Genomic DNA, 27,902 nt, shown 5'->3' with positions numbered 1-27,902 from the left:
AGTACGTCATTATTTTTTATTGGTCTTGTACGAAATTAAAGCTTAATATCGTGTGTAATAGAAACCAAAGAATAAAATGAGAATGTTCCACTTATTAATTATTATTTTTAAGTATATGGAAGTGCATAAAAATTTCAAATTGGACGGCGAAGCAATACAGTTTTGTCATTGAAGCAAGCCTCAAAATTTGGAGACAAATTTTTATACATTAGCTATCTAGAAAATTTTAAGTGCAGAAATGGTCCTATATTATTTTTAACTATCTGAGCACTAATATGTACAAAACTTTATGCTTCACACGAATGGGCGTGTCCACATCAAGCATACGAAATTTAGGCGCATAACCTGACTTACGAGCCAAAGGCTTGGTCAATGCGAACGCGCCTCATAGATGTTCTATTTCACAAAGACAGTAAGTAACTAGGCTATAGTTGTGCGAGTGCACAGACTGTTATAGTGTGCGTGGCTCTTAGGCTGAGATCTATGGAGCGCACTTAGACTTTGCTCGGACTTAAGACACTGTTAAAACGAGACAGCGTTATACCGCTGGCATGATTCTGCCTCGTTTTAACTGAAACTTAAGTCTAATCAAATTCTAAGTGCCTTCTATAGATTTCAACCTTAAACTCGACCGCGACGCGGTTTAGGTATATTACGCACACAAATCCTTTAACGCTTTACCGGTAGGTGCACAATACCCACAATAAACTTCAATACTACCAAGGCTGAGCGGTCTTCGTGGAGTAGAACTACTCCAGTAGATTACCTCGGTCGTTCTATCCGGAGGACAGCATTTAGCGCGCGAAATTGCCTAATGTGGACACATCCAGTGAGGAAAATAATGCACTTTTTTTTTGTATAGGTAAGTAATGAGATGATTTTTGCGATGAACATTTTATACGAGGAATCATTACACTGGTATAAAATTCGTATTTATGACCAAACTTTATGGCCATCTTGAAGTAGGGACTTGCGGATTATATAAATGTCTTTTTACCCAGGAAGGATCCAGGAGCTCACTGCTTACAAAACTCCCATCATTGCGGTTAATGGAAAGGTTCACAAACCTCACAGTAATTAGGGATTGCGACGTGTCCTGTACATACTTAGTAATGTTTACCTGATCAACCCATTTCCGCCCCACTACTGAGTACGGGTCTCCTCTCAGAATGAGAAGGGTTTAGGCCATAGTCTGCCACGCTGGCCCAATGCGGATTGGCAGACTTCACACACCTTTGAGAACATGGAGAACTCTCAGGCATGTAGGTTTCCTCACGATGTTTTCCTTCACCGTTAAAGCAAGTGATATTTAATTGCTTAAAACGCACATAACTGAAAAGTTATTGGTGCGCGCCCGGGATCGAACCCCCGACCTCAGATTAGGAGGCGGACGTTCTAACCGCTAGGCTATCACTGCTTAGTAATGTTTACTAATTTTATTTAGTAATTTTCGACCGGCCATAAGATTTGGTACGAACAATACCAACTATCCAATCTACTATTTTTCAAATCTAACTACTTTTTTTTAAGGCTGTACATCGACTCTTTATCGATTAGGCAGTGGCTATATTAAATAGAGTTTTTTTTAAGCAAAGTAGAGATCTAGCAAAAAATCCAAAATCTATTCAAGTACCTACTTAATTAAATTGTTATCTATTACAAACTTAGGTAACTGAAATCGTTAGGGGAGTTATGAGGGACATATTATAAGAGAAAATATTTGGATACACAGATTTCTTCTACTGAAAACTTAATTAGGTAGGTACTTGTACAAAATTTGCTTCGAGAAAAATATTACTTACACAATATTTAAAACATTACAGACAGAATTAACATTAAGAAAACGATAATAACAAAAAAATATTTTTTTTTGTCATATCACATAAATATATCTAGTAACATACAGACGCTACTTTACATAAAATACATTCAATATACTTTAGTATTTGTAAATACGCTATCAAACTATATTTTATTATTACAGTATTCTTTGAAATTTCCATGATCAGGTGAAGTTTGGTAATTGGTATATTTTTGAAATAAACTTATTCGGCACCTAAGTATGTAATTTTATTCTGTACACTGTTAAATAAAATTACTAGATGATTCTTTCACTTAAGACCTAGTTAATATACACAATATTAATTCACGTCCATAACTCGCCATAGTCGTCATCTTGAGATCCAATCTTATAGATTAAAATGTTATCTGTCTGTTCGTTATATATGCGTTCGCGTATCGTACATCCGATTGAGTTGAAACTTTCTACCTATTGTTCTTGATAACTTGCAGCGGGGTCTCATCCGTTTGACCTAGGTCAAGACGGGTGTACGGGCGTCAAAGCATGGCCTCCTTACCCGGGTGTGGCGCGGAGAAGAACGCTTCCCCGGTAACGTTCTTTAAGCAGTTTTCGGCTAAGGCCTACCTTCTTGGCCTAGGGTGGTAAGTTTGTTCCGAGCCCCCGTACAGTCTTCTGGATTTGCTGTCATGCACGGGGGTATTATTGGTACTTAAAAATGTCTAACATAGCAACATCAACATAGGATAGGTGGCGCGCGAGTCGCATAGTAACACGTTTAGTAATAAATTAAAAGGAATATAGTTTTGTAATGACGCCTTAGCAAGAGTGGGCCCAACATAACAATCGGCCCACACAAAGACGTCTGTAGTGTCTTGTTCTTCAATAGGATTCCATTTTTAAATAGTTCACTGGAATTCGTCGTCGGAACTGAGCAGAGTTGTTTTTTCGTGGTAGTTTGTGGCGTGGCTGATGGTGGCCACGCGCTGAGGAGGAGGCCTCGGCGCTAGTGCTGCGCCTTCTTCAGAACCACGATTGCCGATTCCCGCTCCACGCATCACTAAATTATAATAGGTTATTTTGTATAATTAGCGGTTACTAAATTGGTTTAAAAAACAATAATTGTAAAAGGAAATAATTTGTATTTAGAACAATATAATTTTATAAGTTTGAAATTAAAAAACACAATATAATTTTATAAGTTTGAAATTAAAAAACCTAAGGAACTGGATAAAAATAGAATGGTTTTTTGGGGTGTGTGTGTGTCTGTGTGATTGCTAAGGTAGTTGATTAATCTTGTGAAGTATGACTTTTGCACCTACCCTTTTGTGTATTATGAAAAACTGTGGTGCAAGAATGTAATTAATAGAATATCACTACTGACAAGTATGGTAAATTTTTCGTTTATTTTTAATGCCAATTCTTTGATGTAGAATACGTCTTACTGAGTTATACAAAAATAAATTGGCGGGACTAAAAATGAAGCTATCGCTTTCCTTAGGTATCATTGTGGAAACAAGGGCACTACGTTTATATATTTAGTCGTTTGCAGACTGTTAATAATACCTTTGTTAAGGAGCCGGCGAACAAAACGGTGTAATTATATTACACCGTATATTACCGCGTATTATGGTGGAATTTATATTTTATAGGAGCAAAAAACTGAATGAATGAAATGAACAGTAGTTATTTGTTTAACAAGATAGCAAAGTTCATTTTTGTTGCGAGTGCCTTATTTGAACCCCGAGCGGGCAAAGGATTCTATAATAGAATCACGAGCGTAGCGAGTCAGAAGAGAAAAAGAAGAGAGAAACAATCAGAAGAGAAAAAGCTTAAACTCCCACAAGAACAAAATATAATTTTGTTCCCGCTATCCCCTAATGCCAATGTTTTTCGATAAGTATTTTGACCAGAAGCATAATCACACCGTTCTGTTCGCCAACTGCACAATGCTGCACAATAAGTTATTGTCAGTGTAAATGTATTAAAAAATTCACAGATGTATTTTCATGCTGAAGAAACATCTTAACTCTGTATTTATTACTGTAACATTTATCGGAGGCTTAATGTAACATCTAACACACATAGCGGCATGCTAGCAACTAAGTTATAAAAAAGCTATCTTAAAAGTGTGATATATCATAGCTCACCTTGGCTCGCGCAGTCCTCTATAATCGAAATATTAAGTAAGTTTAAAATAAAATCTACAATTTAGGGTAGAATCGTTTATTAGTGAGATGCAAGGTACAAAGATTTATCAGATTAACTACAGCTCATAAAATGATTTTTAAAACTTAACCTAATCTTTATCGTAATTAAACACAATATCGTTAACGCTTTTTTAGCAATCTCACAAAATAGAATAAAAAACTTACATCTAACTTTTTATTAATAACTTTAAACTTTTAAATAAGTAAAAAACAGAACATGTACAAAGTTGCATACATACAAAGCGAATTATTCACATTTTGCCTGGGCACGTTAAGTTACTTTGTTTTCTTTCGCTAAATGTTATTTCTTTGGTCAGGCAAATTTTACTTTTTTATGACTTACCTGTGTCAAACTATGGCTCCTATCTTTAAATAATTTAAAAAAACTAAACCTGTATTCACTTTCGTTTCAAATAAAGCAAGCCTAGCTTTTTCTACGGATTTTATCCTCTAACTAAAAGACAAGAAAGTAACAAGAAATGGTACAAAGGAGAAAAATAAAATCACAGAAAAATAAACATTACACACTCTACCAAAAAACTAACACGTAAGACTTTTAGAGTACAAATAAAAAAAGGTACGACTGTATATTAAATGGCAATGATTAGTCCGAACTATGTATATTAAACTAATATTATTATGAATGAAAAGGCGTTTTTTTTTTTTATTTTATGTATTTTTTTTATTAAGTATTATTTACTATTAGTCTTAGGGTCAATATACATGGAGCGTGCATAGTTGCTAAGTGTCTCGGAAACGCAGGAAAAAATTGTGAGAGAGAGTTATTGTAGTACATTCGTATACATATCGTACTACTTATTGTCTGTCACTTACAGTTACTGACGAAAGATACCATAAAAATTTGTAAGCGATAGATTTGTTTGCGTCTTCGGCTCTAATATTATGGTTGTTCAATATGAGTTTTGGTGTTTTACAAAAACTAAAACCGAAAATAAATATTAGAATATATAATATTAAATACTTTCCCGAATTATTTTAGAATCTCGATGAATTAATTATTTTAGGATCTCGATAGATTTAAAAACACTTTTTAAAAAAAAAAGAAGATTTAGTTTAGGACCGTTTTTAATAGTTCCAATGAACGGTTTTTGCAACGCTCTATGTGTATTGGCTCTTAAATAAAGAAAAATGAATAACTTAAGCCGGTTTTACACATAACAATAAAATAAAAATGATTTTCCCAGATTGATTCGTTTTAATGGTCAATGGATTTCAAGACACTCTGTAATTTAATTTTCGAGATACCATGATATGGGTGATCGTTGAAAGTTGACAGCTAAGTGATGCGGCGACATAACCAAATCTAGTCAAATAAAAAAAAAATATGAAAAAACAGTCGATATTTTTTCAATATTGAGAAAGTCACCAAGGACTATGGAATCGATTTTTTATATAGTTTGGTCTAATTAAGTAAATTATACCTATTCATCGCTTTATTGTCTATTTATTTATTATGATAGATAAACATTCTGATCCACGAATCTAGTAGCCTGCTAAAGGATAGAATTTTTATCTTTTTTTTTAATTTAACTAAAAGGCTGAGATTTTGTTTCGATTTCTAGAGGCATTATTTAGTGTACTTTTGCAAGGGTGATATTTTCTTATACTTGACCTATTATTTTCGTTTGTAAAAAGTAGTATGGGTGAAACGGAAAATTGGGAACTGTCAGCCATATCATGGTATCTTGAAAATAGTATGATAACTTCATGCAGGTATATGACTGTTGGTATATGTTTTGTGTGGAACCGACCTACGCCATGCATATCGGACTAGTCAAAGACCTTTACAATTATTACAAAAAGTACTTGCTAAATAATTAAACCTACTTAAAATGATGGTTCGAAACCGAGCACCGAAATCCAACTATTAACGTTTTGACTAAATAACATTTTTAATCTAATTGTTAATCTCTCAAATTGTCACCAAGCATGCATTTGTAGCCGCGAAATAAGTATAGTCAAAATAATAATTAACGTAGTAATAATTATAGTTTAATTCTACGTCAATCAATAACGTCCATATATAGATTTATTTAATACTGCATACTCTGTGGTTCTTAGAAAAATAATCTATATTTTATACCAAAGACAACTTTTTCTTATGTGTACTCCCTATGTGATGTGCCATTCTGTTAATATTTTATGGTTTTTCCATGCTCGGCAAGACATAATGTAACAAGCCACTTCCAGTAACTTTTTTGAAAGTGTCTAGATGGCAACAACTGGCCCTTTAATTAACAACTATATTCTGCTACTAGTGGTGAGTTAAGGAATATCAATTTAAAATATTTTTTCGTTAATGCACACTGATAAGGTTCAAGTTTTAATGGAAGTGTCTAGTATGCTTTTAATGAAGGGACGACGGAGTATTTCTTTTGGCATAATATTTAAAAAATACCCAGTTAGGCAGTCAGTCTGTAGGTAAGTCAGCAACCAGAATATTATGATGTCTTAGTTCTCGATCATAATATAGGAAAGGATAAAAAAAAATCAAAACAGAGATAAACTAATGATTTTAAGCTTATTCCGTGGTTTAACAGCTTATGGAACTGAGTGGAGATATCGACATGTTATGTTATGTACAATATAATTTTATGTCAAAACAGAAGTGTTGATTCTTATCGATAACGCGTGTTGAACAAGCACATCACTAGTCAAAACACGATTTATGGCGGCTGAATTAACCGTGACGTATTCACATTGTGTTAGGGAACAATCTTTAAAAGCTATTATGTAACTTAAAGAGTGGCAGAATATAGTTTTTTATTAAAAGAGCAATTGTGGCTGGCCAGGCACCGCCTACTTTTTTTCATTTTTAAGTTATTTTATTTTAATTTAAAGGTAGTGACAAGTTACAATATCGATGTAATGGATTCTAGAGTACCTATTTACGAACAGACTTACGAAATAATTATAACAATATCGACGAGTAATCCAAAAAGAAAAATCAATAAAATATATTTACTCCCACACATAGTTTTTTACAATGTTTTATAACGTTAAAGCCTGAACAGAAATATGAAAAACTTGCTCTGGGATGGCGCCATATGGTCACTAAGTATATGGGCTTGTATAAATTATTGCATTTTATTTTTCTGATCAGGCTTTAAAAATAATAATATCAATATTAATGAATTCAACAAAATATGTATAATGTAACCTCTGACTTGGTATGCGATTTGGCGTTGTTGTAAGCACACTGAGGTATTATTCACAAAATCAATTAATCAATCAATGAATCAATAGTATTAAGCCAGCGTGTGAGCCACATCAACACGAAACATATTATACTATGTTATAAACCATTTTAAAACTTAAACTTATGTGGGAGAGTACTAATAGTCGAATAGTCAAAGAATAGTCTGATCGAAAATAGGTAGTCTTTTAAGTTTTTTTTTTTTAATTATATGGACAGACAGCAATGCACTTCATGCAGAGCACAGCTATGGCAGAGCTTATAGTTTTTCGTAAGGCAGTTGAGAAGTGACATCTGAAAGAAAATAAAATCAAAAATAACAAAACCTCTTCGCGCTTTCAAGTAACTGATCCCAAATTGACGTTTCTCAGAGTCTAATACTGAATGATAGCCACTGAGCTCATTTGACATTTATTTTTTATCCATTGAAGGTTTTTTACGAAAAATTATTGTAATATCACTCAGTGAAGTAGCAATGTAGAACCAATAAATGTCAAAAGAGCTTAGTTGCTATCATACAGTGTTAGACACTGAGTTAGCGAATCACCCCGCTGATATAAAAATATATCATAGGAACTCATTAGGGCCAGCGCACACTGAGCAACAAAATGCTTGAGTAGTTTTCATTGATAAATTGAAAATGAACTAAATCACAACTAAAATAGAGTTCAAAATAGCGCGCAAGAGATAATTCAATGTGGGTTTTTTCTTGCACGCGGTATTTTGCACTCTTAGTTTGTGCTACCCCTTAGACGATAGTTATTATGAGGTCGCGATTACAACTGTAAGTTTTACTCGCGTGCTTAGCTTACATGATTAACTAACGAAAAATTTACTAATAACTCTTAAACTCTTGTAAATACGTTTACAGTAGAAATTACGTTATCAAATAATTAATTAGCTACTTACGTAAGTTTTACTCACGTAAGCTACTTATGTGAGTAAAACTTACAGGTGTAATTGCGGCCTACCACACAAGACTTTCTCGATCCGTATTTTCTTTGATTCGGGTCGGACAAGTGCATAGCTGCTCTGAACTAAACGTACATAACGCGACAAACTCTTTTGCTCAGATTACATTGACCAGTGCAGAAGGATTGAAACAATTTCGAAACAAGAACATTTCAATACACGAACAAGACTCCAATGATCGGCAAACAAAAGAAAAATGTAAAAAGATTTCAGGCAGCTGCCATGCAGAATTGTATGAATGGTTAACTAACCTGAGCTGTATTGCGTGTACTGTTGGTACTGCGGGTGAAAGTTATGGAAGGCATCCGTCATGATGTCCTTGGGGTTCATAGTTTCCTGAAATACAATGGAAGACCAATTAACCATGATAAAGTCTATGCTCGGCACTAAAATATTATTTCATTACAAATAGTTCCTGAACCTCATTGGTTTAAGAGTGCTGTACTGAGTATCATCAGGGTTGAGGAGTTGGGACTTGGAGTTCAATTATGAGGTTGTTGCTTGGTACCTACAATATTAATTCAATAACAATAGTTCTTGAATCCTCATAACTTAGGCAGGCAGTAACCCTGCAGTATCAGCATATTTTTTTTAGGTTCATTAGTCTTTGAGATAGTTGCGGACATACATACATACGGGGCGAATACATACGTGCTGCACACGCTACCGGGGACCTATCCTTGCAGGTCTCACCACCCGTTTCTCCATGACAAAACACTGGAATATCCGCAAGACGCACCGCTTAATGCGACGCACAACGCGTCTCGCGTATCCCTGGATGAGGCCTTAGTTGATGGGGTCTGCTCGACGCAGTTATCTCCTTTAGTACGTTGTTACCTTGAGGCTGCTAGAGATGGACTGCATGGTGACGGAGCGGTGCGGGTCGCGGTGCGCGTGCGCGTACACGGACGCGGGGAACGCGTAGCGCAGCGCGATGGCGGCCGCCAGCATCTCGATGCAGATGAGGAAGTTCTGGTAGCCCGCGGACACGGTACCGGCCGTGGTGCGCGTGCCGTCCGCGTCGATGATCGGCGAGATCACCTCCGCCTTCTCGAGAATGGCCAGCCCTACACCTGAACCCCAAGAGATTTGTTTAGGTGGTGAAGCAAAACAAATTAACGTAACATACAATATCGTGAAGGTTGCCGACCTTCAACGTGCACTCCGTACCTCGTAAGAATAAATAGGATTGCTTACAACCAATAAAAAATTTCGCGCGTTTCAGCGAAGATCATCGTGTCGATAGCCAAATTTTGTTTTAACCAAAGGGCTAACAATAATTTCTTATTCTCTTCGCCAACATAAAACATTCACATAAACTCAGTTACACAGCGTAATTTAGAAAAGGGCATGACAAAATAATGCAAACACTTACTTTTACAGACTTTCAAAATGACGTGGCTCTCTATAGGGCACTTTTTGTCATCATGTTATTAATATATCTACAGCACATAATTGAATATGTACTCAGAGACAAGTTACATGCTGTGATTGCGAGTAGCTTTGTACATTTTTGAATTTATACATTCATTTAAAAGCAAAACGTTTCCAACAAAACATTGTATTTAATTATATTGTGACACAATCTCTAAAGTGACAGCTCTAAATGTATTGCTATCCCTTCCTTAATGTTCCCTGCAGAAAAAGGCAGCATTAGATTTAGACCTGTCAATTTAGATTAGATACAAGTACAACAGAATTGGCCACATCATTTTTATAAGGAGAATTTATAATAAAACTCACCCTGCCAGAACGACAAGAAGATGACAGACTTGACAGTGAAGAACTTGAGCACAGGATCAAAGGGCTTCAGCATCTCGCGGGTGGCGCCCAGGAACAGGAAGAGGCCATAGAGCGCCAGACTCACGGAGAAGTTGTACACTATCGTGATGTAGAGGTAGCCGCCGTTGGGGCTCCAGTCGCCGTCGTGGTAGTGGCCTGCAATCTGTAATAGAAAGGGCTGTGAAGCTTCAATAGTTCTCATTAGGGCTGATACATCTTCTGTGGTTTAGACACATTAATATTATAAAGGCGACATAAATACTAATAAACTAGTAATTACTAAACATTATTCGTTCTCGATTGCACAACATAAACACTTCCGATCAATATGGACGAGTTAATTTTAATTTAGTGATGTAAGTAATGTTTATGGTCTAAGAGCTGGTGATTCGAAATACCAATCTAAAATTATCCATATAATAATAATAATAATATAAAAAATGCGAAAGTCATAGACTTCCTGCGTTGTCTGTTTGTCTGTCTGCTATCTTTTTACAACTGCTTTACCGATTTTGACGAAATGTGGAGAAATAACTTGCATCCTGATCGACTTTTATATATTTTGAGTGTCCCACTTTGGTTTTTCGGGATAAAATGCAACTAGATACATGCGAAAATATAAATCTAAATTCACGCGTGCGAAGTAGCAGGCATCATCTTGTACTTAATACATAATCCGGCACCCCCTGTAATCCGACATATCTATTATTATTGAATTTACTAAATTTGACATACATAATGAAGTATAATTTGTACTTCAGAGTATATGTTACATATAGAATCTTATCATTGGATCTGTAATTTGTCGGATTACCGGGGGTCCATTGTATTAATACCAATGTGTATGGCAAAAAGACAAACGTCTGATACCTATTCACGGTTCAACAACTGAACAGGTCTTGACAAAATTTTGCAATTTTGCAGGGAGAGCTTGCAAGATACACAATATGAAGTAACATATTTTTTATCCCAGGAAAATAGACGATCCCTACAGGATTTTTAAAAATCTAAATCCGCAAGTTCTAAATAGTAATTACAAGTATAGCATGTGAACATGCAATAAAGATATTGACAAATTAATACCTTTGAAAACAGCTTTAGTCAAAGATAAAATTAAATTAATACGAAGCATTGGTAAGTGAAAATAATACACCGGCTTTCGTACTAATATTTTAAGAGCCTCCTTTACATAACTAGATTCAACCAGTGACGTAAAAATCCGTTGCATGTGTGTATTAGCGAGTGATCAAGTTGAGAAATGCCGAATATTAGATTAGTTAAAAGTATAAAGTATTTCTTGATAGGAATAAACTGGAACAGGATGGGAAAGTCGTTCTATTGGATACATATTTGCTGTGATGTACTCGTATTTACCTTTTACGATAGTTCAGCTTACCGATCGAGATAGGACTATGGCGAGGCAGTCTATTTATATGTCAGGTACATATTATTTAACTTTGTGCAATTTTATATGATTGCATTATTTTGTAGTAAAGAATCACCACGAGAACCATATTATAAATGCGAAAGTGTGATTGTTTGTTGGTTTGTGACCTGGAGAGTGACAAGTACTTAGGCTACTTCTAATTTCGAAAAATTAGAGTTTAAAAAAATCTAAATCCACACGTACAAAGTCTCGCCTATCAGCTTGTTAATAATAGCTAAACGATAAAATCAAAAGATTTCTAGACAATTTTTTTGGATTATATCGTACAAAAGTAGCAGATTTTCGAGCCCGTTTAAAAAAAAGGTCCCCTGAGGAACCTCTTTAGTACTTTTTTTCTTCCTCATTTACATTGACGACCTAATTATACACAATTTTAAGTTTTCTTTTTTGTAACCTGTGGCGCAATAAGGTATATACATTATACATACATACATAATCATGAGATAGTATCGTTCGCTGGTGATACATCGTAACAAACAGTTAGATTTACCTGCAGGAATATAATGATGAAGGCGCACACGGGCTTGATGAGACAGAACTGCAGCGTGGCCTGCTTGCAGAATCTCAGGAAGCCGATAGTGTAAGTGGCGCCAGAGAGGCAACACGTGCCGTTCACGCACGATGCCCGCACCGGGCGCCCGCGGAGCTCCGACATTATGTTGCCCTCACCACCCAAGTATTCGTAGCATAGGGACAAGAAACTGTAGATCACGAACGCTGTGAATATGCAGACATTTTATCAAATAAACATTATCCTGATGCTAAGGCTGCCTTTCCAACAGATGTGTGAGTGTGTTGAGTTAATTTTCACCAAAGTTAAGTGATGTAGCAGAGAAGGTTGTGCTGTAAAGATGCGCTTTGCGCGAAGTAGCTGTGCGAGGAAGATGCACGACGTGAACTAGTGGCGCGCTATTAACTATGAAGAACGTCGTCTACTCAGCTCTGCTCCGTACTTCTCCGTACCTACCACTCGCACATCCTTTATTCTTCTTCGCAGTTCTTTTATCTTCCCCAAAAATGAGATTAAGGATACCAACAGTCTATACCTTATCACAAAACTATTTCCTTGTTTATTGAATAAATAATCATAAAATTGAGGCCATTTTATTTTTGAGTGAGAGTTTGTCAAATCAAATACACAGTGAAAAGTCGTTAACATTAAATCGCGCACTTGCACGTAAATGGATTACTGATAAGAAAACTAGTTTTGCCTAATGGACTTAAGTGAAGATTACAATAAGATAATGAATGATCAAAGTATTTGGTGTATACTTGAGTACAAAAAATCGAGCAGTGTGAAGAATTAATGCAGCAGAATAAAAATGCGCAGAAATATTATTGATATAGGTACTAAGTATTTATATAATAAGTAAGTTTCTAGACTCCATGGTTTGAACTGTACGTTGTCTTATGTCAGTCAGTCAGGTTTTCTTTATGTTAATAATTATACTATAATCATGTGTGCTGTTATTATAATCGATGTGTTTCTTTTTAAAGAAATAATTACCTTCATAACAATCCCTCACAGTAAAGAAATAAACGTAATATGAATCGCTATTGAAGAAAAGCAGCGATATCCAACTGTAGCATCCGTATATGGGTACGATGAATAGAATACGCACTATCCATCGCTGCTCCGATGGATTGGTGTACCAGCGTAGGTGCAGGTAAATCTGCAATCAACAAAACACATGGTTAAAAAGTCTGCAATGTGTCCCAAACAAAGCAGCTTTTCTGCAATATTTTTAGACGCACTCTTAAAGTTGCCGCTCCAGCGTGTACTTAACAACATTTTTCCAGTACTATTTGTGCTGATTTCGTTGGACATAATCTCAAAACAAAACTACATCGATAGATCTAAAAGAAGTGCATATCCTTTCACAATGTTCTCTATGGAAAGGTAAAGCACAGTATTTTAATCTGTAGATCTGCAGTCAATTAAGTTTTGAGATTCTGTGAAAAAACCACAGGCAACCTTTACTCACGCATATTTTTTCTTTTTTAACCCGAAGATATTTTTGAAGTTTGAGTCACTTTCGCCACCCTGGATTTTGGATGGTCTTTAAAAGTGTGAAAAACCTTCCAAGTACCTACTAAGTATTTCGTAATTGTATACTTTAGCTTTCACACTTTAGTGCGGTCAGCCCAGCTACGACCGAGACCTTTCGATTAAATTCACAATCTTGTGCTAGTAAACTATTTACTAACAATAAAAATCAAGCGACGTGACATAAACATTGCGTTACCCAACGTTCTTTAGCATCTGGCATTAGGCATAGCTAAACTAAAGGCATATTATGGGAGAGGCAAAGCGATGCGACGTCTTTGCTCAAATGTTACAAGGTAAATTGAACTTTATCTGCATACTGCGTATAGTATACATAATCTATACATATAATAAAATTGTAGAAAAGTGGTGTCTGTACAATGGAAATATATAAAAAAAAAGTAGCAGGGGTTGTTATTATATCGATGCCGAACCCGAAATTGTAATTAATTTTTTTTTGTCTGTTTGTCTGTGTGTTTGTGCACGCTAATATCAGAAACGGCTTATTCGATTTAGATACGGTTTTCACTAATATATTGTAGTAAGCTTCACTTAGCATTTAGTGTTTATTTCATGTCAATCGGTTCATAAATAAAAAAGTTATGTCAATTTAAAGAATCACGGCGCCTCGCGCCTGAGCGTCCGTGGCTATATAAAGCGCGAAAAGTCACTATTCCACGCGAACGAAGTCGCGGGCACAGCTAGTAGTACATAATAAACGAAAACAAGACGTCTACTATCCTCGAACCGTGCTGTCGACATCAGACTAATATTATAAAGGCGAATGTTTGTGCATATGTGTGTACGTTTGTTACTGTGTGACGGAAAAACTACTAGATACGAACTACGGATTTGGCTAAAATTTTGAATGGAGGTAGATTATACCCTGGATTAAATCCATACAAATGCTACTTTTATCCCGGAAAATCAAAGAGTTCCCACGGAATTTTTAAAAACTTATATCCACGCGAACGAAGTCACGGGCTTCAGCTGGTATCAAATATATTTTAATACACCTCAAAGATATAACTTCAGTTTGCTTTTTAACATTAAAAAAAAATGAGATGCTTCACTTCGATCCGCCGCAATGTGCCTTGAGCCTTCTACCTATCCGTCTTTAAAAATGTACATATGTATGTATATCTACTATCTACACTTTTATTATAAAGAGGATGGATTTGGATGTAGGGGGTAATTTCCAGAATCAATGGCCCGATTCTGAAAATTCTTTCACTGTTAGGTAGCTACATTATCCTCGAGTGCTATAGGCAATAAATTACGTGAACAAGGTCGCGGGAAAAAGCTAGTATTCTATATAAAACCTTAAGGGTTTGCTTTCGGGACCAAACCTATTCGGTACATTTGCTTAGTAAGTCACGTATTATACAATGTAATGTAATGTATAATATTATATGTCATTCCTGCCTGACCGATATCAATTGATATTATTACCTACTGTAAACATTGACATAGTTATTGAAGTAATGAGTTTAAATGAAATGTCTCTGAGTACCTAATAAAGAGATGATTGGATATTCTCAGAATAGGGTGTCCGTTGATAAGTTTTATGGTCTGAAATAGCAAAGTTGAAGTCTATGGCACACAGTGCGAAATCAATTTTTAACCGACTTCCTCCTCACCTCTTTTTTTTTTTGGAAGTCGGTTAAAAACTGATGTCGCACCCATCTTCCGATTTCTTAATTCGGCACTTTAAGCCGAAAAATAGCTATAGCTTGCATCCTGGGAAAGGACATTGTCCCAGAAAATCAAAGAATTCCCCCGGTATTTTTAAAAACCAGCTTTACACGGATGAAGTTGCGAGCATCATCTAGTATGAAATATTTGAAGCTCTACTTTAAGCCGAACAATGCGAAAGAGTCGATAAATACCTATATTTTCTTTGATTTCAAGTAACAAGTTGTTCTGTATGAAACAAAGTAAGTACTATCGATATCAATTTATCAACAGGTAAACTCGGAAACGCTTGCTCACAGTTGATAACGTAGCACTCTTGCCACAATTATTGAGCCTTATCTCAATAATACGAATAGATAAAACTACAATAGATTTATCGGAATGAATCTAATTAAACCAACGTATATAACAGAAATACAACGTTCAGCTTAGTTATAGGTACATATATATATTACCAAAACAATGCGACTATGCACCACCGGAATTCATAGTCAAGATAGTAGCTTCTTTAGAGGACGATTCAGACATGTGTCATACATATTAATATTATAAATGCGAAAGTGTGTCTGTCTGTGCGCTTTTCACGGCCCAACAGTTTAACCGATTTTGATGAAAGGTACGAAGTTAGCTGATATCCCGAGGACGGACATAGGCTACTTTTTATCCCGGAAAAGTTAAGAGTTCCCACGGGATTCTTAAAGCCCCATCCGTTTAACCGATTTATACGAAATTTAGTACAAAGGTAGCTTATGCCCCGAAAATTGACATAGGCTACTTTTTATCCCGGAAAGCGTTCCTGTGGGGTCGCTGGCACCATCTAGTTTAAAATAATAATAATATTATGTAGGTAGATGATAAAACCTTTTCGACTTTAATCTGCGCTAAAAGAATATAAACTTGATTCAACTAATAGGGTGAGGTCAGAGTGATTTGCGAAATGAGGTAACAAAATATGCAAATGTATCGCATTGAATGACGTCAACATGCAAGAAACGCGGGTAAATATGTCAAGGAATCGTAGTACATAGCTAGGCCTTTTCCGGATTTAAAACACTTTCATTGATCAATCAAATCTCCAAGAAAATACCTGCTGGAAGTGGTGACCGAGTAATTAGTCTTAAACTCGTATTCACAAACGTTACTATGAGGTCTCATAGTGCGTTCGAACGCACAGTGTCCGCTCCACCAATCAGATGACTCTATCACGTCAATTTACAATGATCTGATTGGTGGAACCTACAGTATGTGTTCGAGCTTACTGTGAGACCTCATAGTAACGTTTGTGAATACGGCCGTTAGAGTAGCACTGGAAACCGCAACAAAATTGGTTAGATTATGTGTTATGTTTAAGTATAAATTATTTCCATTTCCAGTCAAATCGGTTCACTAATTGTGGCGTAATTGAGTAACAAACATCCAAACTTCCACATTTACAATATTATAATTTATATAAGGATTAGGATTATTATGTTATTAAATCTATCACCGGCAAAATGATACACTGGTAATCGAGATGGCAGTAAAACGGTGTTTATAGTTTCTTTTATCGGTTTCAAAAATTAATAAAGTAAAATATAGGCTTAAAATTAGATAACCATTTACAAGAGGGAATCTAAAAAATATTTGGTAGGTACCAGAAAACAATATTCTGGTGGTATACATGCCTACATATATCAACAAGTGTAAATTAAAAATTTATAACACCCTGGACAAGTGAAGGTTACAGTAACTAGAAAAGAGCTGATAACTTCCAAACGGCTGAACCGATTTTCTTGGATTAGGTATAGCTAACAACACTCTCGATAAAGCCACCTTTCAAACAAAAAAAAAAAATTAAAATCGGTTCATTAATTTAGGAGCTACGATGCCACAGACAGATACACAGATACACACGTCAAACTTATAATAACACCCCTCTTCTTGAGTCGGGGGTTAAAAACTAAATTATTGGATCAAACGTTTATATCGCGATTGCCGTTTCACCTTTCAAATAAGCAATGGGAAATATAAAATCAGTTACACCATTGAACTAGCAGTACTGTATACCACCAGCACGTAAGTTCTACATTCACCAATAACTGTATAACTAACCGCCGGCCTTGGCGGCGAGAAAATATAGAACGGTCACTTTTTCCTTCAAACACACTTACGAGTAGCTACTTTTGTTTGAGATGTAAGTTGATATGACCAGACCTTTGTGGTGTTTCAAAAGAAATTATAAAAGCCCACGCCTTCCTAATAATCCATATCCTTATTTTCATACTAAACGGTATTATAAATGCGAAAGTGTGTCTGTCTGACGGTCAGTCAGCTTCTCACGGCCCTTCTAGGCGTTTGGTACAGAGATAGCTGTTGCATGGCATGCTGCATCTCGGAGAAATACTGTTTGTACTAGTTTTTGTTCCAGAAATTCAAATAATTCTTACGGAACTTATGAAAATCGAAAGGCGGACTAGTGGGGAAATAATAATATATTCATGCAAGAAAATTATTGCACTCAACATAATCAATAAATCAATAAATAGTGGCGATCTTTATTGAATACAAGTGTAAATTAAAAATTTATAACACCCCCGACGATCCAAAGTATCTGAGTTTTCCAAAACATCATTTTCAAATAAATAATTATGTATTTAGGCAACGTCCATCTTGACAGCTTGACATTTGTCTATTGACATAATATTATGAACCTAACGGTTATCTAACCTTCTTTTCTACAAGAAAACTAGAAAAGAGCTGATAACTCTTAAACGGCTGAACCAATTTTTTTGGATTATAGCTAAGAACACTCTCGATCAAGCCACCTTTCAAACAAAAAAAACTAAATTAAAATCGGTTCATTCGTTTAGGCGCTACGATGCTACAGACAGATACACAGATACACACGTCAAACATATAACACCCCTCTTTTTGGGTCGGGGGTTAAAAATGAAAGATGGAATTAAGATTCCATGGGTCAACTCTGGAAACCATTACGGGTTAACCAACGACATCAGATTATTACCATGTACCGACCAAGCGAAGCTGTTCAGCCAAATGTTAGCATTTCAGTACGTACGATGCCGTCTAGTCAGCAAAGGTCAACAAATACAAATCTGTGCGATCCATTTGCAAGAATAACCGTCACATTATATACTGCATCATTTTAGTGAGATGAGGTCATAATCAGGCACTGGCACCGATAAGTGATGCAACCTCGTATTGGTAAAGTAGGGATCTCTCATATATATAGTTATATTGAATATTTCATTAAAACTCCTTCACCGTTTGTCAAGTGGATACATAAGCGCTGGTGGCTGGTGGAGGGGCTGGATATCTTAGGTTTTTAACTTTAAAGCTTATATAGGTACCTACTTAAAATCCAAATTTCGTAAATACAAAAATGGAATAAGTACAACTTATTGATTGTATCATCAAGTTGTACTTATTTGACTCTCCATACGGCCTTGAAAACTAGTGACCAGTTTTAAAGTCGTTTCGCGACATTAAGGACATGGAAACAAGACTAAAATAAAACGAAAATATATCTCGAATGCTCTGTGGGAAAATAAAATATTAACAGCCTGATTACATTGAAATTGCTCTTTTGTTTGCGTTTACTCTTATCTTTGCTCGTTATGGTCGAAAAGCTGGTGAACAAAGCAACCCTGCTCTGTCAGGCTGCCCATAATGGGCTGGTGAGCTTTGAAAAAGTTTACGAACTCTATGAACTCGAGAGAGGTTATACTCTATCTGCGTAAAAAAGTTAGTATAGTATTTGAAATAGTGAGAAAGAACACTATTACGCTAATTCCATAGAAACCAAAATCTCATTGGGTGTTAACTGTTAACCATTTTGAGACACCACCAGAAGTTCAATTAGATCATTATAGTTTCGTTTGTGATTGGTTAGTGACTCAAAATGGTTAGCGCTCACTGAGATATTGATCTCTATAATTTGTATGAGATTATGGAACAGAGAGAACGCTATAGTAACTTCTTTCTTCTGATAGATGATAGATAGACGGATGATCTCAAGCTGGAAACGACCGTATTTTGTAAAGATGCTTGTAAGAGATCTATGCATGTCCAGCAATTGACGTCTACCGGTGAAAGGAAGCCAACGAGTACCCGGGATTTGGAAAAGAGGAAATCATCAACCACTTTAAAGCGACGAGTGTAAATCTAGTACTGGCACTGATGAGATAGAAAATACAAGAAAATTTACAAAAGCAACTGGTATATTCAGTCGGGAAACTTGACAAACTCCTGTTTCAATAGTATAAGGAAGAATAAATATTGGATCTTAAAGGTCTAACAAGATCTTATTTGAATAGTTAAATGGCATACCATGATACCATTTGAAGTTTGCACAACACCAAAGGATACACCGCCTTTCCGCGAATATCCTCAACGAGAGAAAGAGTGCTAAATATAAATAAAAAGAAGTTAGTAAGGGAAAACGAATATAGAACGGTATTAAAACATAATAGAGAATCTTGCACAAGATTTAAAGGAGATCATTATTTTTGGGCCTTTTCTGAAAGTGCCGGCCAACGAAAAAAAATGGTACGGATCGTTAGAACTAGCCATTTGGAGTAATAGTTAATATGGCAGAAAAGTTGTAGGATTGCTCTGAACCAAGTTATACAAGGTCGAAGATTCGTCATTTTCATACATTTTATTGATTTCTAAAAGTGCTGGAAAACATAAAATAATGTTAGATATTGCTAGAACTAATGATTTGAAGCATTTGTCATTATGACCCGAAGGCTGTGGGGCCATTATATGTCGTGTTATACAAGTAATACAAAAAATTAATATACTTTGTATAATTAATTGTAACCGATTTTATGATCTTGTTACTGTTGTGATTGTTTTATACGAATTTGAATAAACGTACAATTATTTTGACTCCCACGAAGTGCTGGATCAGCTGCAATGTGGACAAAATTCGTTTATACATACCTGGATTGTATGTGGCCTTGTAATACTAGGTGATCTTATCCAGCCATCTCCCAAACTTCTGCCACTGGGAATTGGGATATCTCCGGCGAGCTCTGTGATGAATGCACCATTTGGTTATACGTACTGTTCACCATAGTAACTACGGGCTTGCTTCAGTCGATAGCTGCCCAAAGCAACCTGCGTCGATTCTTCTGTGAATCTAGGAAAGTCATTAAACGGAGGATGTCAGCTTCCATAGCCTGGAAATGAGCTCTTCTTCTATTATAATTATTGTGTATAACAAGTTCTGCTAAACTGTTTTGCGCATTGACCAGTTCATGGATTTTGTGAAGGAAATCACGTCTGTAGTACACGTTATTGTCTATCAGAACATGATAGCTATTTAGCGATGTTACCGCGATCCTGAAATAATCGATCACGATACTTAATGCCCGGTCACTCTGATCAATCCTGAACAAACGAAAATCTCTTTTAAAGCAATTGTTCATCACTTCCACCATCCAGCGGCAAATGGTAACAAGCTTAGATTTATTGGTTTGGTCAGTAATTAGCTGGGTTTCATTTAAATGTTTTGTTTCTAGCATTTGTGTCACATAACCGCATGCCTCAAGAAAGAAAGGCTATCTATAAAGGGCATGTACAGACAGATACAGGCATGTACATATATCTTCAGAAAAGCACTAATTACTTTTTTCAGTGAAAATCATACCCTAACCACAAGTTCCGAAACCACTAAAAGACTTTATATTTGTTGCGATGGAACAATAATCTACACGCTGCAGCAACTTACAATGCCTAGATTTTAAATGATACCTTAAATGATATAGAAGATTTTTACTGGATTTTTATCTTAGTCCATGGTTTTAGAGATACCATAAACAATCTTGAGGTAATCTTTCTTTCTTGAGGTGTGCGATTATGTGGCACAAATGCCAGTAACAAAACATCAGTAAAAACCCAGCTAACTACTGACGAAGCCAATAAATCTAGACTTTTTACCATTTGCTGCTGGATAATGTAAATGATTAACGACCGCTTTGGAAGAGATTTTTGTTTACTCAGGGCTATTCAGGATTTGTAACCGGACATTAAGTAACATGATCGATTATTTCAGGATTTTGTCAGCATTGCTGAACGGCTATCATGTTCTGATAGACAACAACGTGCATGCACGTGATTTTCTTGACGTAATCCATGAACGGCCAGAGAGCAAAACAGTTCAGCAGAACTTGTTATCACAAACAATATGTAATTATAATAGAAGGAGAGCTCATTTCCAGGCTATGGAAGCCAACATCCTCTGTTCAATAACTTTCCTAGATTCACAGAAGAATTGACGCAGGTTGCTTTGGGCAGCTATCGACTGAAGCAAGCCCGTAGTTACAATGGTGAACAGTACGTATAACCAAATGGTGCATTCATCACAGAGTTCGCCGGAGATATCCCAATTCCCAGTGGCAGAAGTTTGGGAGATGGCTGGATAAGATCACCTAGTATTTACAAGGCCGCATACAATCCAGGTATGTATAAACGAATTTTGTCCACATTGCAGCTGATCCAGCACTTCGTGGGAGTCAAAATAATTGTACGTTTATTCAAATTCGTATAAAACAATCAGAACAGTAACAAGATCATAAAATCGGTTACAATTAATTATACAAAGTATATTAATTTTTTGTATCACTTGTATAACACGACATATAATGGCCCCACAGCCTTCGGGTCATAATGACAATTGCTTCAAATCATTAGTTCTAGCAATATCTAACATTATTTTATGTTTTCCAGCACTTTTAGAAATCAATAAAATGTATGAAAATGACGAATCTTCGACCTTGTATAACTTGGTTCAGAGCAATCCTACAACTTTTCTGCCATATTAACTATTACTCCAAATGGCTAGTTCTAACGATCCGTACCATTTTTTTTCGTTGGCCGGCACTTTCAGAAAAGGCCCAAAAATGTATGGACCGAGAATGATCTCCTTTAAATATAGACGCTCCCGTCTATACTGTGGGAAATCGAGCATGAAGTTATGGCTTGTAGGTATTCGAGTATGCAGGCAGGAATCAAAGAGATATAATTATGTACAGTAGAACGACTCTGCAGCAATGATTATGTTATTGCAACGACGAATCCACACATCCGCCAGCACATTTACAGAAATGAATATTCCTTCTCTAATAAATAATCTAATTCTAATAAATAGGCATCTTCTAGGTAAGCGCGCTCCAACCTAGATCTCATCATTGCTCTGTTTCTCAGACAAGATTGTCGTCACGCGCAATCCTATCTCACAATAAAATAAAATAAAAAGAATGCAATATGATGAATATACATTTAATAAAGTTAAGATTTTCATTTCAAAGAGAAAGTATGCCAATTAGTCTCTATTTCTTATAAGTTTTGACGCTTTGTCCTATCTGTCAACATCATAGAATGTTGTATCTTTGGTACGAGTACAAGCGACGTCATGCTCGCAAACACACTCATTGTATACGGAACAGCTGTGTACTTTGCGGAAAAACCTTCATGTCCTTCAAGAGTCCGTGACCTAGTTTTTCTAAAACGTTTCATAGTCATAAAATATTTTATTATCAATATTAATAAAAAAGGCTCTATTTATTACTAGATGAATATGTATAGATATAGGATATTGAACGGCACAACGTTTAGGAACTTTAGGATAGGTGTAACTAAGCGTCATCGTCTTATCCAATCTTATCAATATTATAAACTAGCTGATGCCCGCGAGTTCGTCCGCGTGGATTTAGTGTTTAAAAACCAGTTGTAGAATTGACTTTCCAGAACAAAAAGTAATACGTCACTCTCCATATCCATGCAAAAAATCACACCGATTTGTTGCTCCGTTACGGCGCGATTGAAGGGCGAACCAACAAACCAACAAACCAATAAACAAACCTATTTTCGCATTTATAATATTACTAGCTGATGCCCGCAGCTTCGCCCGCGTGGATTGATCAGATCCCCTGCAGCATCAGGATTGAGGAGTTGGACTCCAAATTTTTTATGAAACAATGTCGCAAAGTTCCTCTATCGATTAAAAAAGAAATGACGCAAATCGGTTCAGAAATCTCGGAGATTTCGGTGTACATAGGTAGAAAAACACAACTCCCTTTTTGAAAGTCGGTTAAAAAAGTAGCCTATTTTACTCCCTGGTCAATTCTCTACTTGTCTGTGAAAATCCCGTCAAAATCGGTTCAGCCGTTCCCAAGATTAGCCTTTTCAAACAGACAGACAGACAGACAGATAGACAGACAGACAGACAGACAGACAGACAAAAATTTTAAAAACGTGTGATTCAGTGTTGGTATCGTTCAAATAACCATATGAGCTTAATATGAGGTAGTTATTTCGAAATTACAGACAGACACTCCAATTTTATTTATTAGTATAGATGGGTAAGTGATTCAATAAACCCATTTAACCTGTGACCTAAACCTTAAAGCAACTAGAAGCCTAATGGCGTACCCTACTCTGCTATCACAAGCTTTAATGGTGGTAGGGGATAAGTGGACTATATTTGGCCTGTTTACCATGAAGTTTTCATTTTTTATGCAGATTAAAATAATGCTATGAACTTTACGGTCTCACTGAGGTACACAAGACTCTAGGTTATCAAATTAAAACCAGTAATATGACCAATTTAAAAACATGAGCACCTCTTCAAGTTGCTGTGACTCTAAAGATCATCTTAGGTAGGATAACTTTCACCCGCTATGGCAAAACGTCGCATCATAACAACATTCTCAGAGCCAATGATTTCTAAGCCTATAGAGCAGTTACCTTCATACATCAGGTCACAGGTCTGAAGAGTGGCATAATAGGCTACATTTTATCCCGGAAAATCAAAAATATCCCACGGGGTATTTAAAATTTTAAATCCATTCGGTTCGCAAAGTCGTTGGCATCAGTTAGTAAATGATAAAATTACACTGTTTTATTGACATATACAGGTATTGTAAAACCCCAGACTCTAGCACCAACTTATACTGAATGCTAAAAGTACACCAGTCATGTTGTGTATTACGGGACATTGCTTCTCTATAAGACACCAACTCCCTGCTCTGAACAAAATAGTAAACAACGTAACTAAATTACGGTTGACTACGGCTAACAAATTATACCCGCTCGCAAATTAATTGTAGGTTGGGTTTGGTAACTAAATTTCTTTTATCGCAAAAACACATGACTACGTTTTTTGTAGAACAGTTATTTTACAACTTAAAACACTGAAAGTACGTGTTTATTGTATGTTTCATTGCTTACCGAATTCATTTTATTTCATAAAAAATATAGCTTTTGTCTAGAATCATAGATATTTAAATACATTTATTAGTGGTTGAACCCTCCATCCCGCTTTTAATTTGAATAATAATGTTAATCTTCGAATATGCTTACATATTAAAAAACATTTAATAATTATGTAGGTACATAATGTAATAAATAAAACACCGTGGGATCCTTTGATGTTGCGGGAGAAAACTAATGCTGTACCAAACGTCAAAATTGGTTAAATAGATGGGCCGTGAAAAACCGGAAGACAGACACACTCTCAGATTTATAAAATTATTTAATGTGGATTGAAATAGACACGTGAATAGAAATAGCAGAATATGTATACAAAAAGCCTAGAAAAACTATAGAATAATAGTGTTGTGTTCTTTAGGGAAAACAAACCTCTAGAGAAAAAGAATTTACTTCCATTGTAGTTAAAGTAAACGACTGCACTTAATTGGATTGAAAGCCATGCACTTGCATAATCATTTTTTACTATTTTAATGCCACTGCAAATGCAGTGTTTACGACTTTAAATAATTACTTTTATAACAGTTATTTGTTATCACCAATTATCACAATTCTTAAGAAAGCGTTCGGAAACGCGTCAAGTTTAAGTACTAAGTATTACCTACTTTGGGACTTCTGCTATAGAATATATTTACTACCCATATTATAATTAATTCGAAAATGTGTTGTTGGTTTGTCCTTCAACCACTTCCCAAAAAAGTAATGGATTGATGTGATTTTTTGTATGGACATAGTTAAATGCTTGTAACATAGGCTAAGTTTATCCTGAAAAATTAAAGAGCTCCCACCACAGGATTTTTAAAGACCTTAATCCACGCGGACGAAGTCGCAGGCTTCAGCTACTAGATTATATATGATATTGCTAAATAAATAATGTAATGTAGATCAGTCCAAAGAAATTAAACACTTTGCTTTGGAAATATGTAATGAAATTCCACAGTCGATTTTAGACTTGCCTTTACACAAGTTTAAAAAATCTATTAAAAGTATGCTCCTAAAAAAGCTTATTATACAATCGAAGATTATGTAAATGACAAAAAAGCTTGGATTTGACTCGCTCCAGCAATACACGGCGCTGCAATTGCTTGTATACAGTATGGCATATTATTGTAAATTGTACATTTGAAAAGAGCAACCGCCGGGTTTCTTGCTGGTTCTTCTCGGTAGGGACGGCATTCCGAACCAGTGGTAGATTATTTTGACGATTCAAAAGCACTTGTAAAAGTTTAATTGAATAAAAATAATTTGAATTTGAATTTGAAAAATCTCAGAAAGCCTTGATCTTGGTATATGTTGTTATGCCTTGATGTTGGTAATTGTAGTTCTAAATAAAGTTGAGACTTTTTTTGTTTCATTTCTCTAGCTCTTATTTGTAAATTGCTTGACTGCATTCCAAGAAAAAATCCCAGTAAATATCTGCAAGATCTGGCAATTTCAGCAAATCGCCTCTATCGAACTCACTTGATGGCATTATCACAGACGGACGACCCATATCACAAATTGTTTTAGTTACCAATCAAATATGTATTATAGATAAGATTATGTAGTTGTAATGATGATATAAAAAGTAATGTTTACCTGTCTGTCTGTTTGTTATCTGTGCATCTTTTATATGATTAGAGTTGAAACTTTATAGTAGCGGGCCTCATCTAGTATCATAAGTATAAAACTAACCTGTTGGCAAGTAATAAATAAAGCTGTCCACACAAATATGCCAGCGATGACCTGTGCAGGCTTCGTCGCCAGAAACAACTGGTGTGCCTCCCCCGTTTCAGACATTACTACTTGTTTCGTCAAATTGATTGTTTCTGGTAAACTCATCCTGTAACAAAAGGTTTATTTAATTAATAACTTTGATGTATAAATGTACTTAACTCACATATTTGTCGGCATATGCCTGATTTATTTTGAGCCCGTCCGGGGTACTAGTTCTAGAAACACATGAGTTAAGTTATCATACATATTTATATTTATAATGATTATCACTCACGAGTCATGATTCACAATAGTTTAAACTCTAAAATAACTTCGATTTAAGCAGAAATGTGGAACGATTTGGGGACCTATCACAATATTATCCCAAGCCATTATGTGTTTTTAATGGAAAGGGGTTAAGAAATAAAGAGCAATAATGTGATCCCGAGGGAGAGATGTAGATTCTGTCATGTGGCTAAGACTAGAGATGAGGTATATTTTCCAACCAGGTATAAGTTTCAAACTTTGCATACCTGGTTCTTAAAAAAATATGCAACCTGGTATTTCGAAACCCACACTGCACCCAAATCTGTGACCAGACTAGTTGCAGGCACTTTGCACTGGTGAGATACTCGTCACCTGCAAGTATATATGCAAGTTGAATTGTATACTTGCATGTATTTTGAGCCCGGGAATTTAGCCTTGGTATTTCTTGTACTTGTACTTTAAAGCCCTATATTCAGTTTTGTAATAAACAGAGTATATAGAAAAAACCTAGACTTCCTTGAAGAATCCATCATAATATCCATTGGTAAAAACTATACAAAAATCCATAAAGTACATTTCTTTAGATGACAAGTAACATACAGAGTTAATGTCATTTAAACAGCTGTTTAAATGTAGGGAAAATACCAAATAAAAATGTAGCCAATGTACCTTATCAAAATATTATGACTAATAATGTTTAATTTAAGTTAGGCTATCCTAGTCCGCTCATGTAGCATCTCTCACAAATCCATTAAGATGTGCAATTACCATTTCATTTCACCTACATAACAATTAGAACAGCATAGTTTACTAGCATCAATGCACGATAGTGCATGATTAGGTGACAGATTATTTTAAAAGATATTTACATAGTAAAAGCTGTTTGATAGGATTCGTCAGGACATGAAATTAAGACGGATGTTATTATTTGGAGGTCATGTTTTGTCTTGACATTTTGTTATTTGACTAGTGAATGGAAATTGGAAAATCAAAGAGTTCTATGAGTTAATAAAACGTATGGGAATTCGCATGAGTGTGCCTACCCGTTAAATTTAATAATCAAGATTTACCTTGGGCTTGAGAGTTTTTACACTTTTTCCCTTTTGTTTCACGTCAGAATGTCAATCGTAATCAACACTGCACATATTGTCTGAAATGCTCAACACAGGATCTCATCGATTTTGTCCACACCAATGATGAAACAATAACTTTGTAAACATTAAACATAAACAATCGCACGTATAAACAAACTAATGCAAAAATTAAATGTCTCCCAGCCTCTGTTTTACAATTTTTTTCATTTTATTTTCGTTTCACTTTGATGACGACTCGTTCGCTTTTTATTTTTTTGCTTCTTTCACAGACGAATTACCTAGAATTTAGATTTTATAACGATAACCCGACAGATAAAGAAAATCGTAACATGAATCTTAAATTATACAATCGTGCATATATATGCTAGACAATAATTGTCTATCATTTCCGCATTTTAACTA

At 35.6% G+C, this 27,902-nt stretch overlaps 1 protein-coding gene across 2 annotated transcripts; it reads right to left on the bottom strand.

Moving 5' to 3' along the window:
• Window positions 1-886: 886 nt before the first annotated feature.
• On the bottom strand, window positions 887-27,783 carry LOC123868280 (transmembrane protein 184B). Of its 2 annotated transcripts, XM_045910718.1 has the most exons (9): window positions 27,477-27,783; window positions 26,119-26,266; window positions 12,934-13,099; window positions 11,917-12,143; window positions 9,941-10,142; window positions 9,035-9,270; window positions 8,449-8,533; window positions 1,432-2,858; window positions 887-1,120 (listed from the first exon to the last, which is right to left on the bottom strand). In XM_045910718.1, exons 2-8 carry the CDS (start codon window positions 26,263-26,265, stop codon window positions 2,707-2,709), a joined length of 1,215 nt encoding a protein of 404 aa, XP_045766674.1. In that variant the 5' UTR covers window position 26,266; window positions 27,477-27,783; the 3' UTR covers window positions 887-1,120; window positions 1,432-2,706. The 2 variants fall into 2 exon arrangements, with proteins under 2 accessions (XP_045766674.1, XP_045766675.1); XM_045910719.1 differs by lacking the exons at window positions 887-1,120; window positions 1,432-2,858 and adding an exon at window positions 6,855-7,519 and having other exon boundaries at window positions 27,477-27,778.
• Between the last annotated feature and the right edge of the window lie 119 nt (window positions 27,784-27,902).

This window comes from Maniola jurtina, chromosome 9 (assembly GCF_905333055.1).
Source record: "Maniola jurtina chromosome 9, ilManJurt1.1, whole genome shotgun sequence".
NCBI classification, from domain to species: Eukaryota; Metazoa; Arthropoda; class Insecta; order Lepidoptera; family Nymphalidae; genus Maniola; species Maniola jurtina.
Note: the sequence above shows the minus strand (reverse complement) of the source record. Positions and strands in the feature narration are given on the sequence as shown.

What these genes read in the sequence shown, in the direction of transcription:
- LOC123868280 (XM_045910718.1), bottom strand. Translation starts at nt 26,265, where the DNA reads ATGAGTTTACCAGAAACAATCAATTTGACGAAACAAGTAGTAATGTCT. An exon ending in CTTCTTGTCGTTCTGGCAGG is followed by an intron (nt 9,271 to 9,940) that starts GTGAGTTTTATT and finishes CTTGGGGTTCAG; the next exon opens with GTGTAGGGCTGGCCATTCTC. An exon ending in CCATCTCTAGCAGCCTCAAG is followed by an intron (nt 8,534 to 9,034) that starts GTAACAACGTAC and finishes ATTGTATTTCAG; the next exon opens with GAAACTATGAACCCCAAGGA.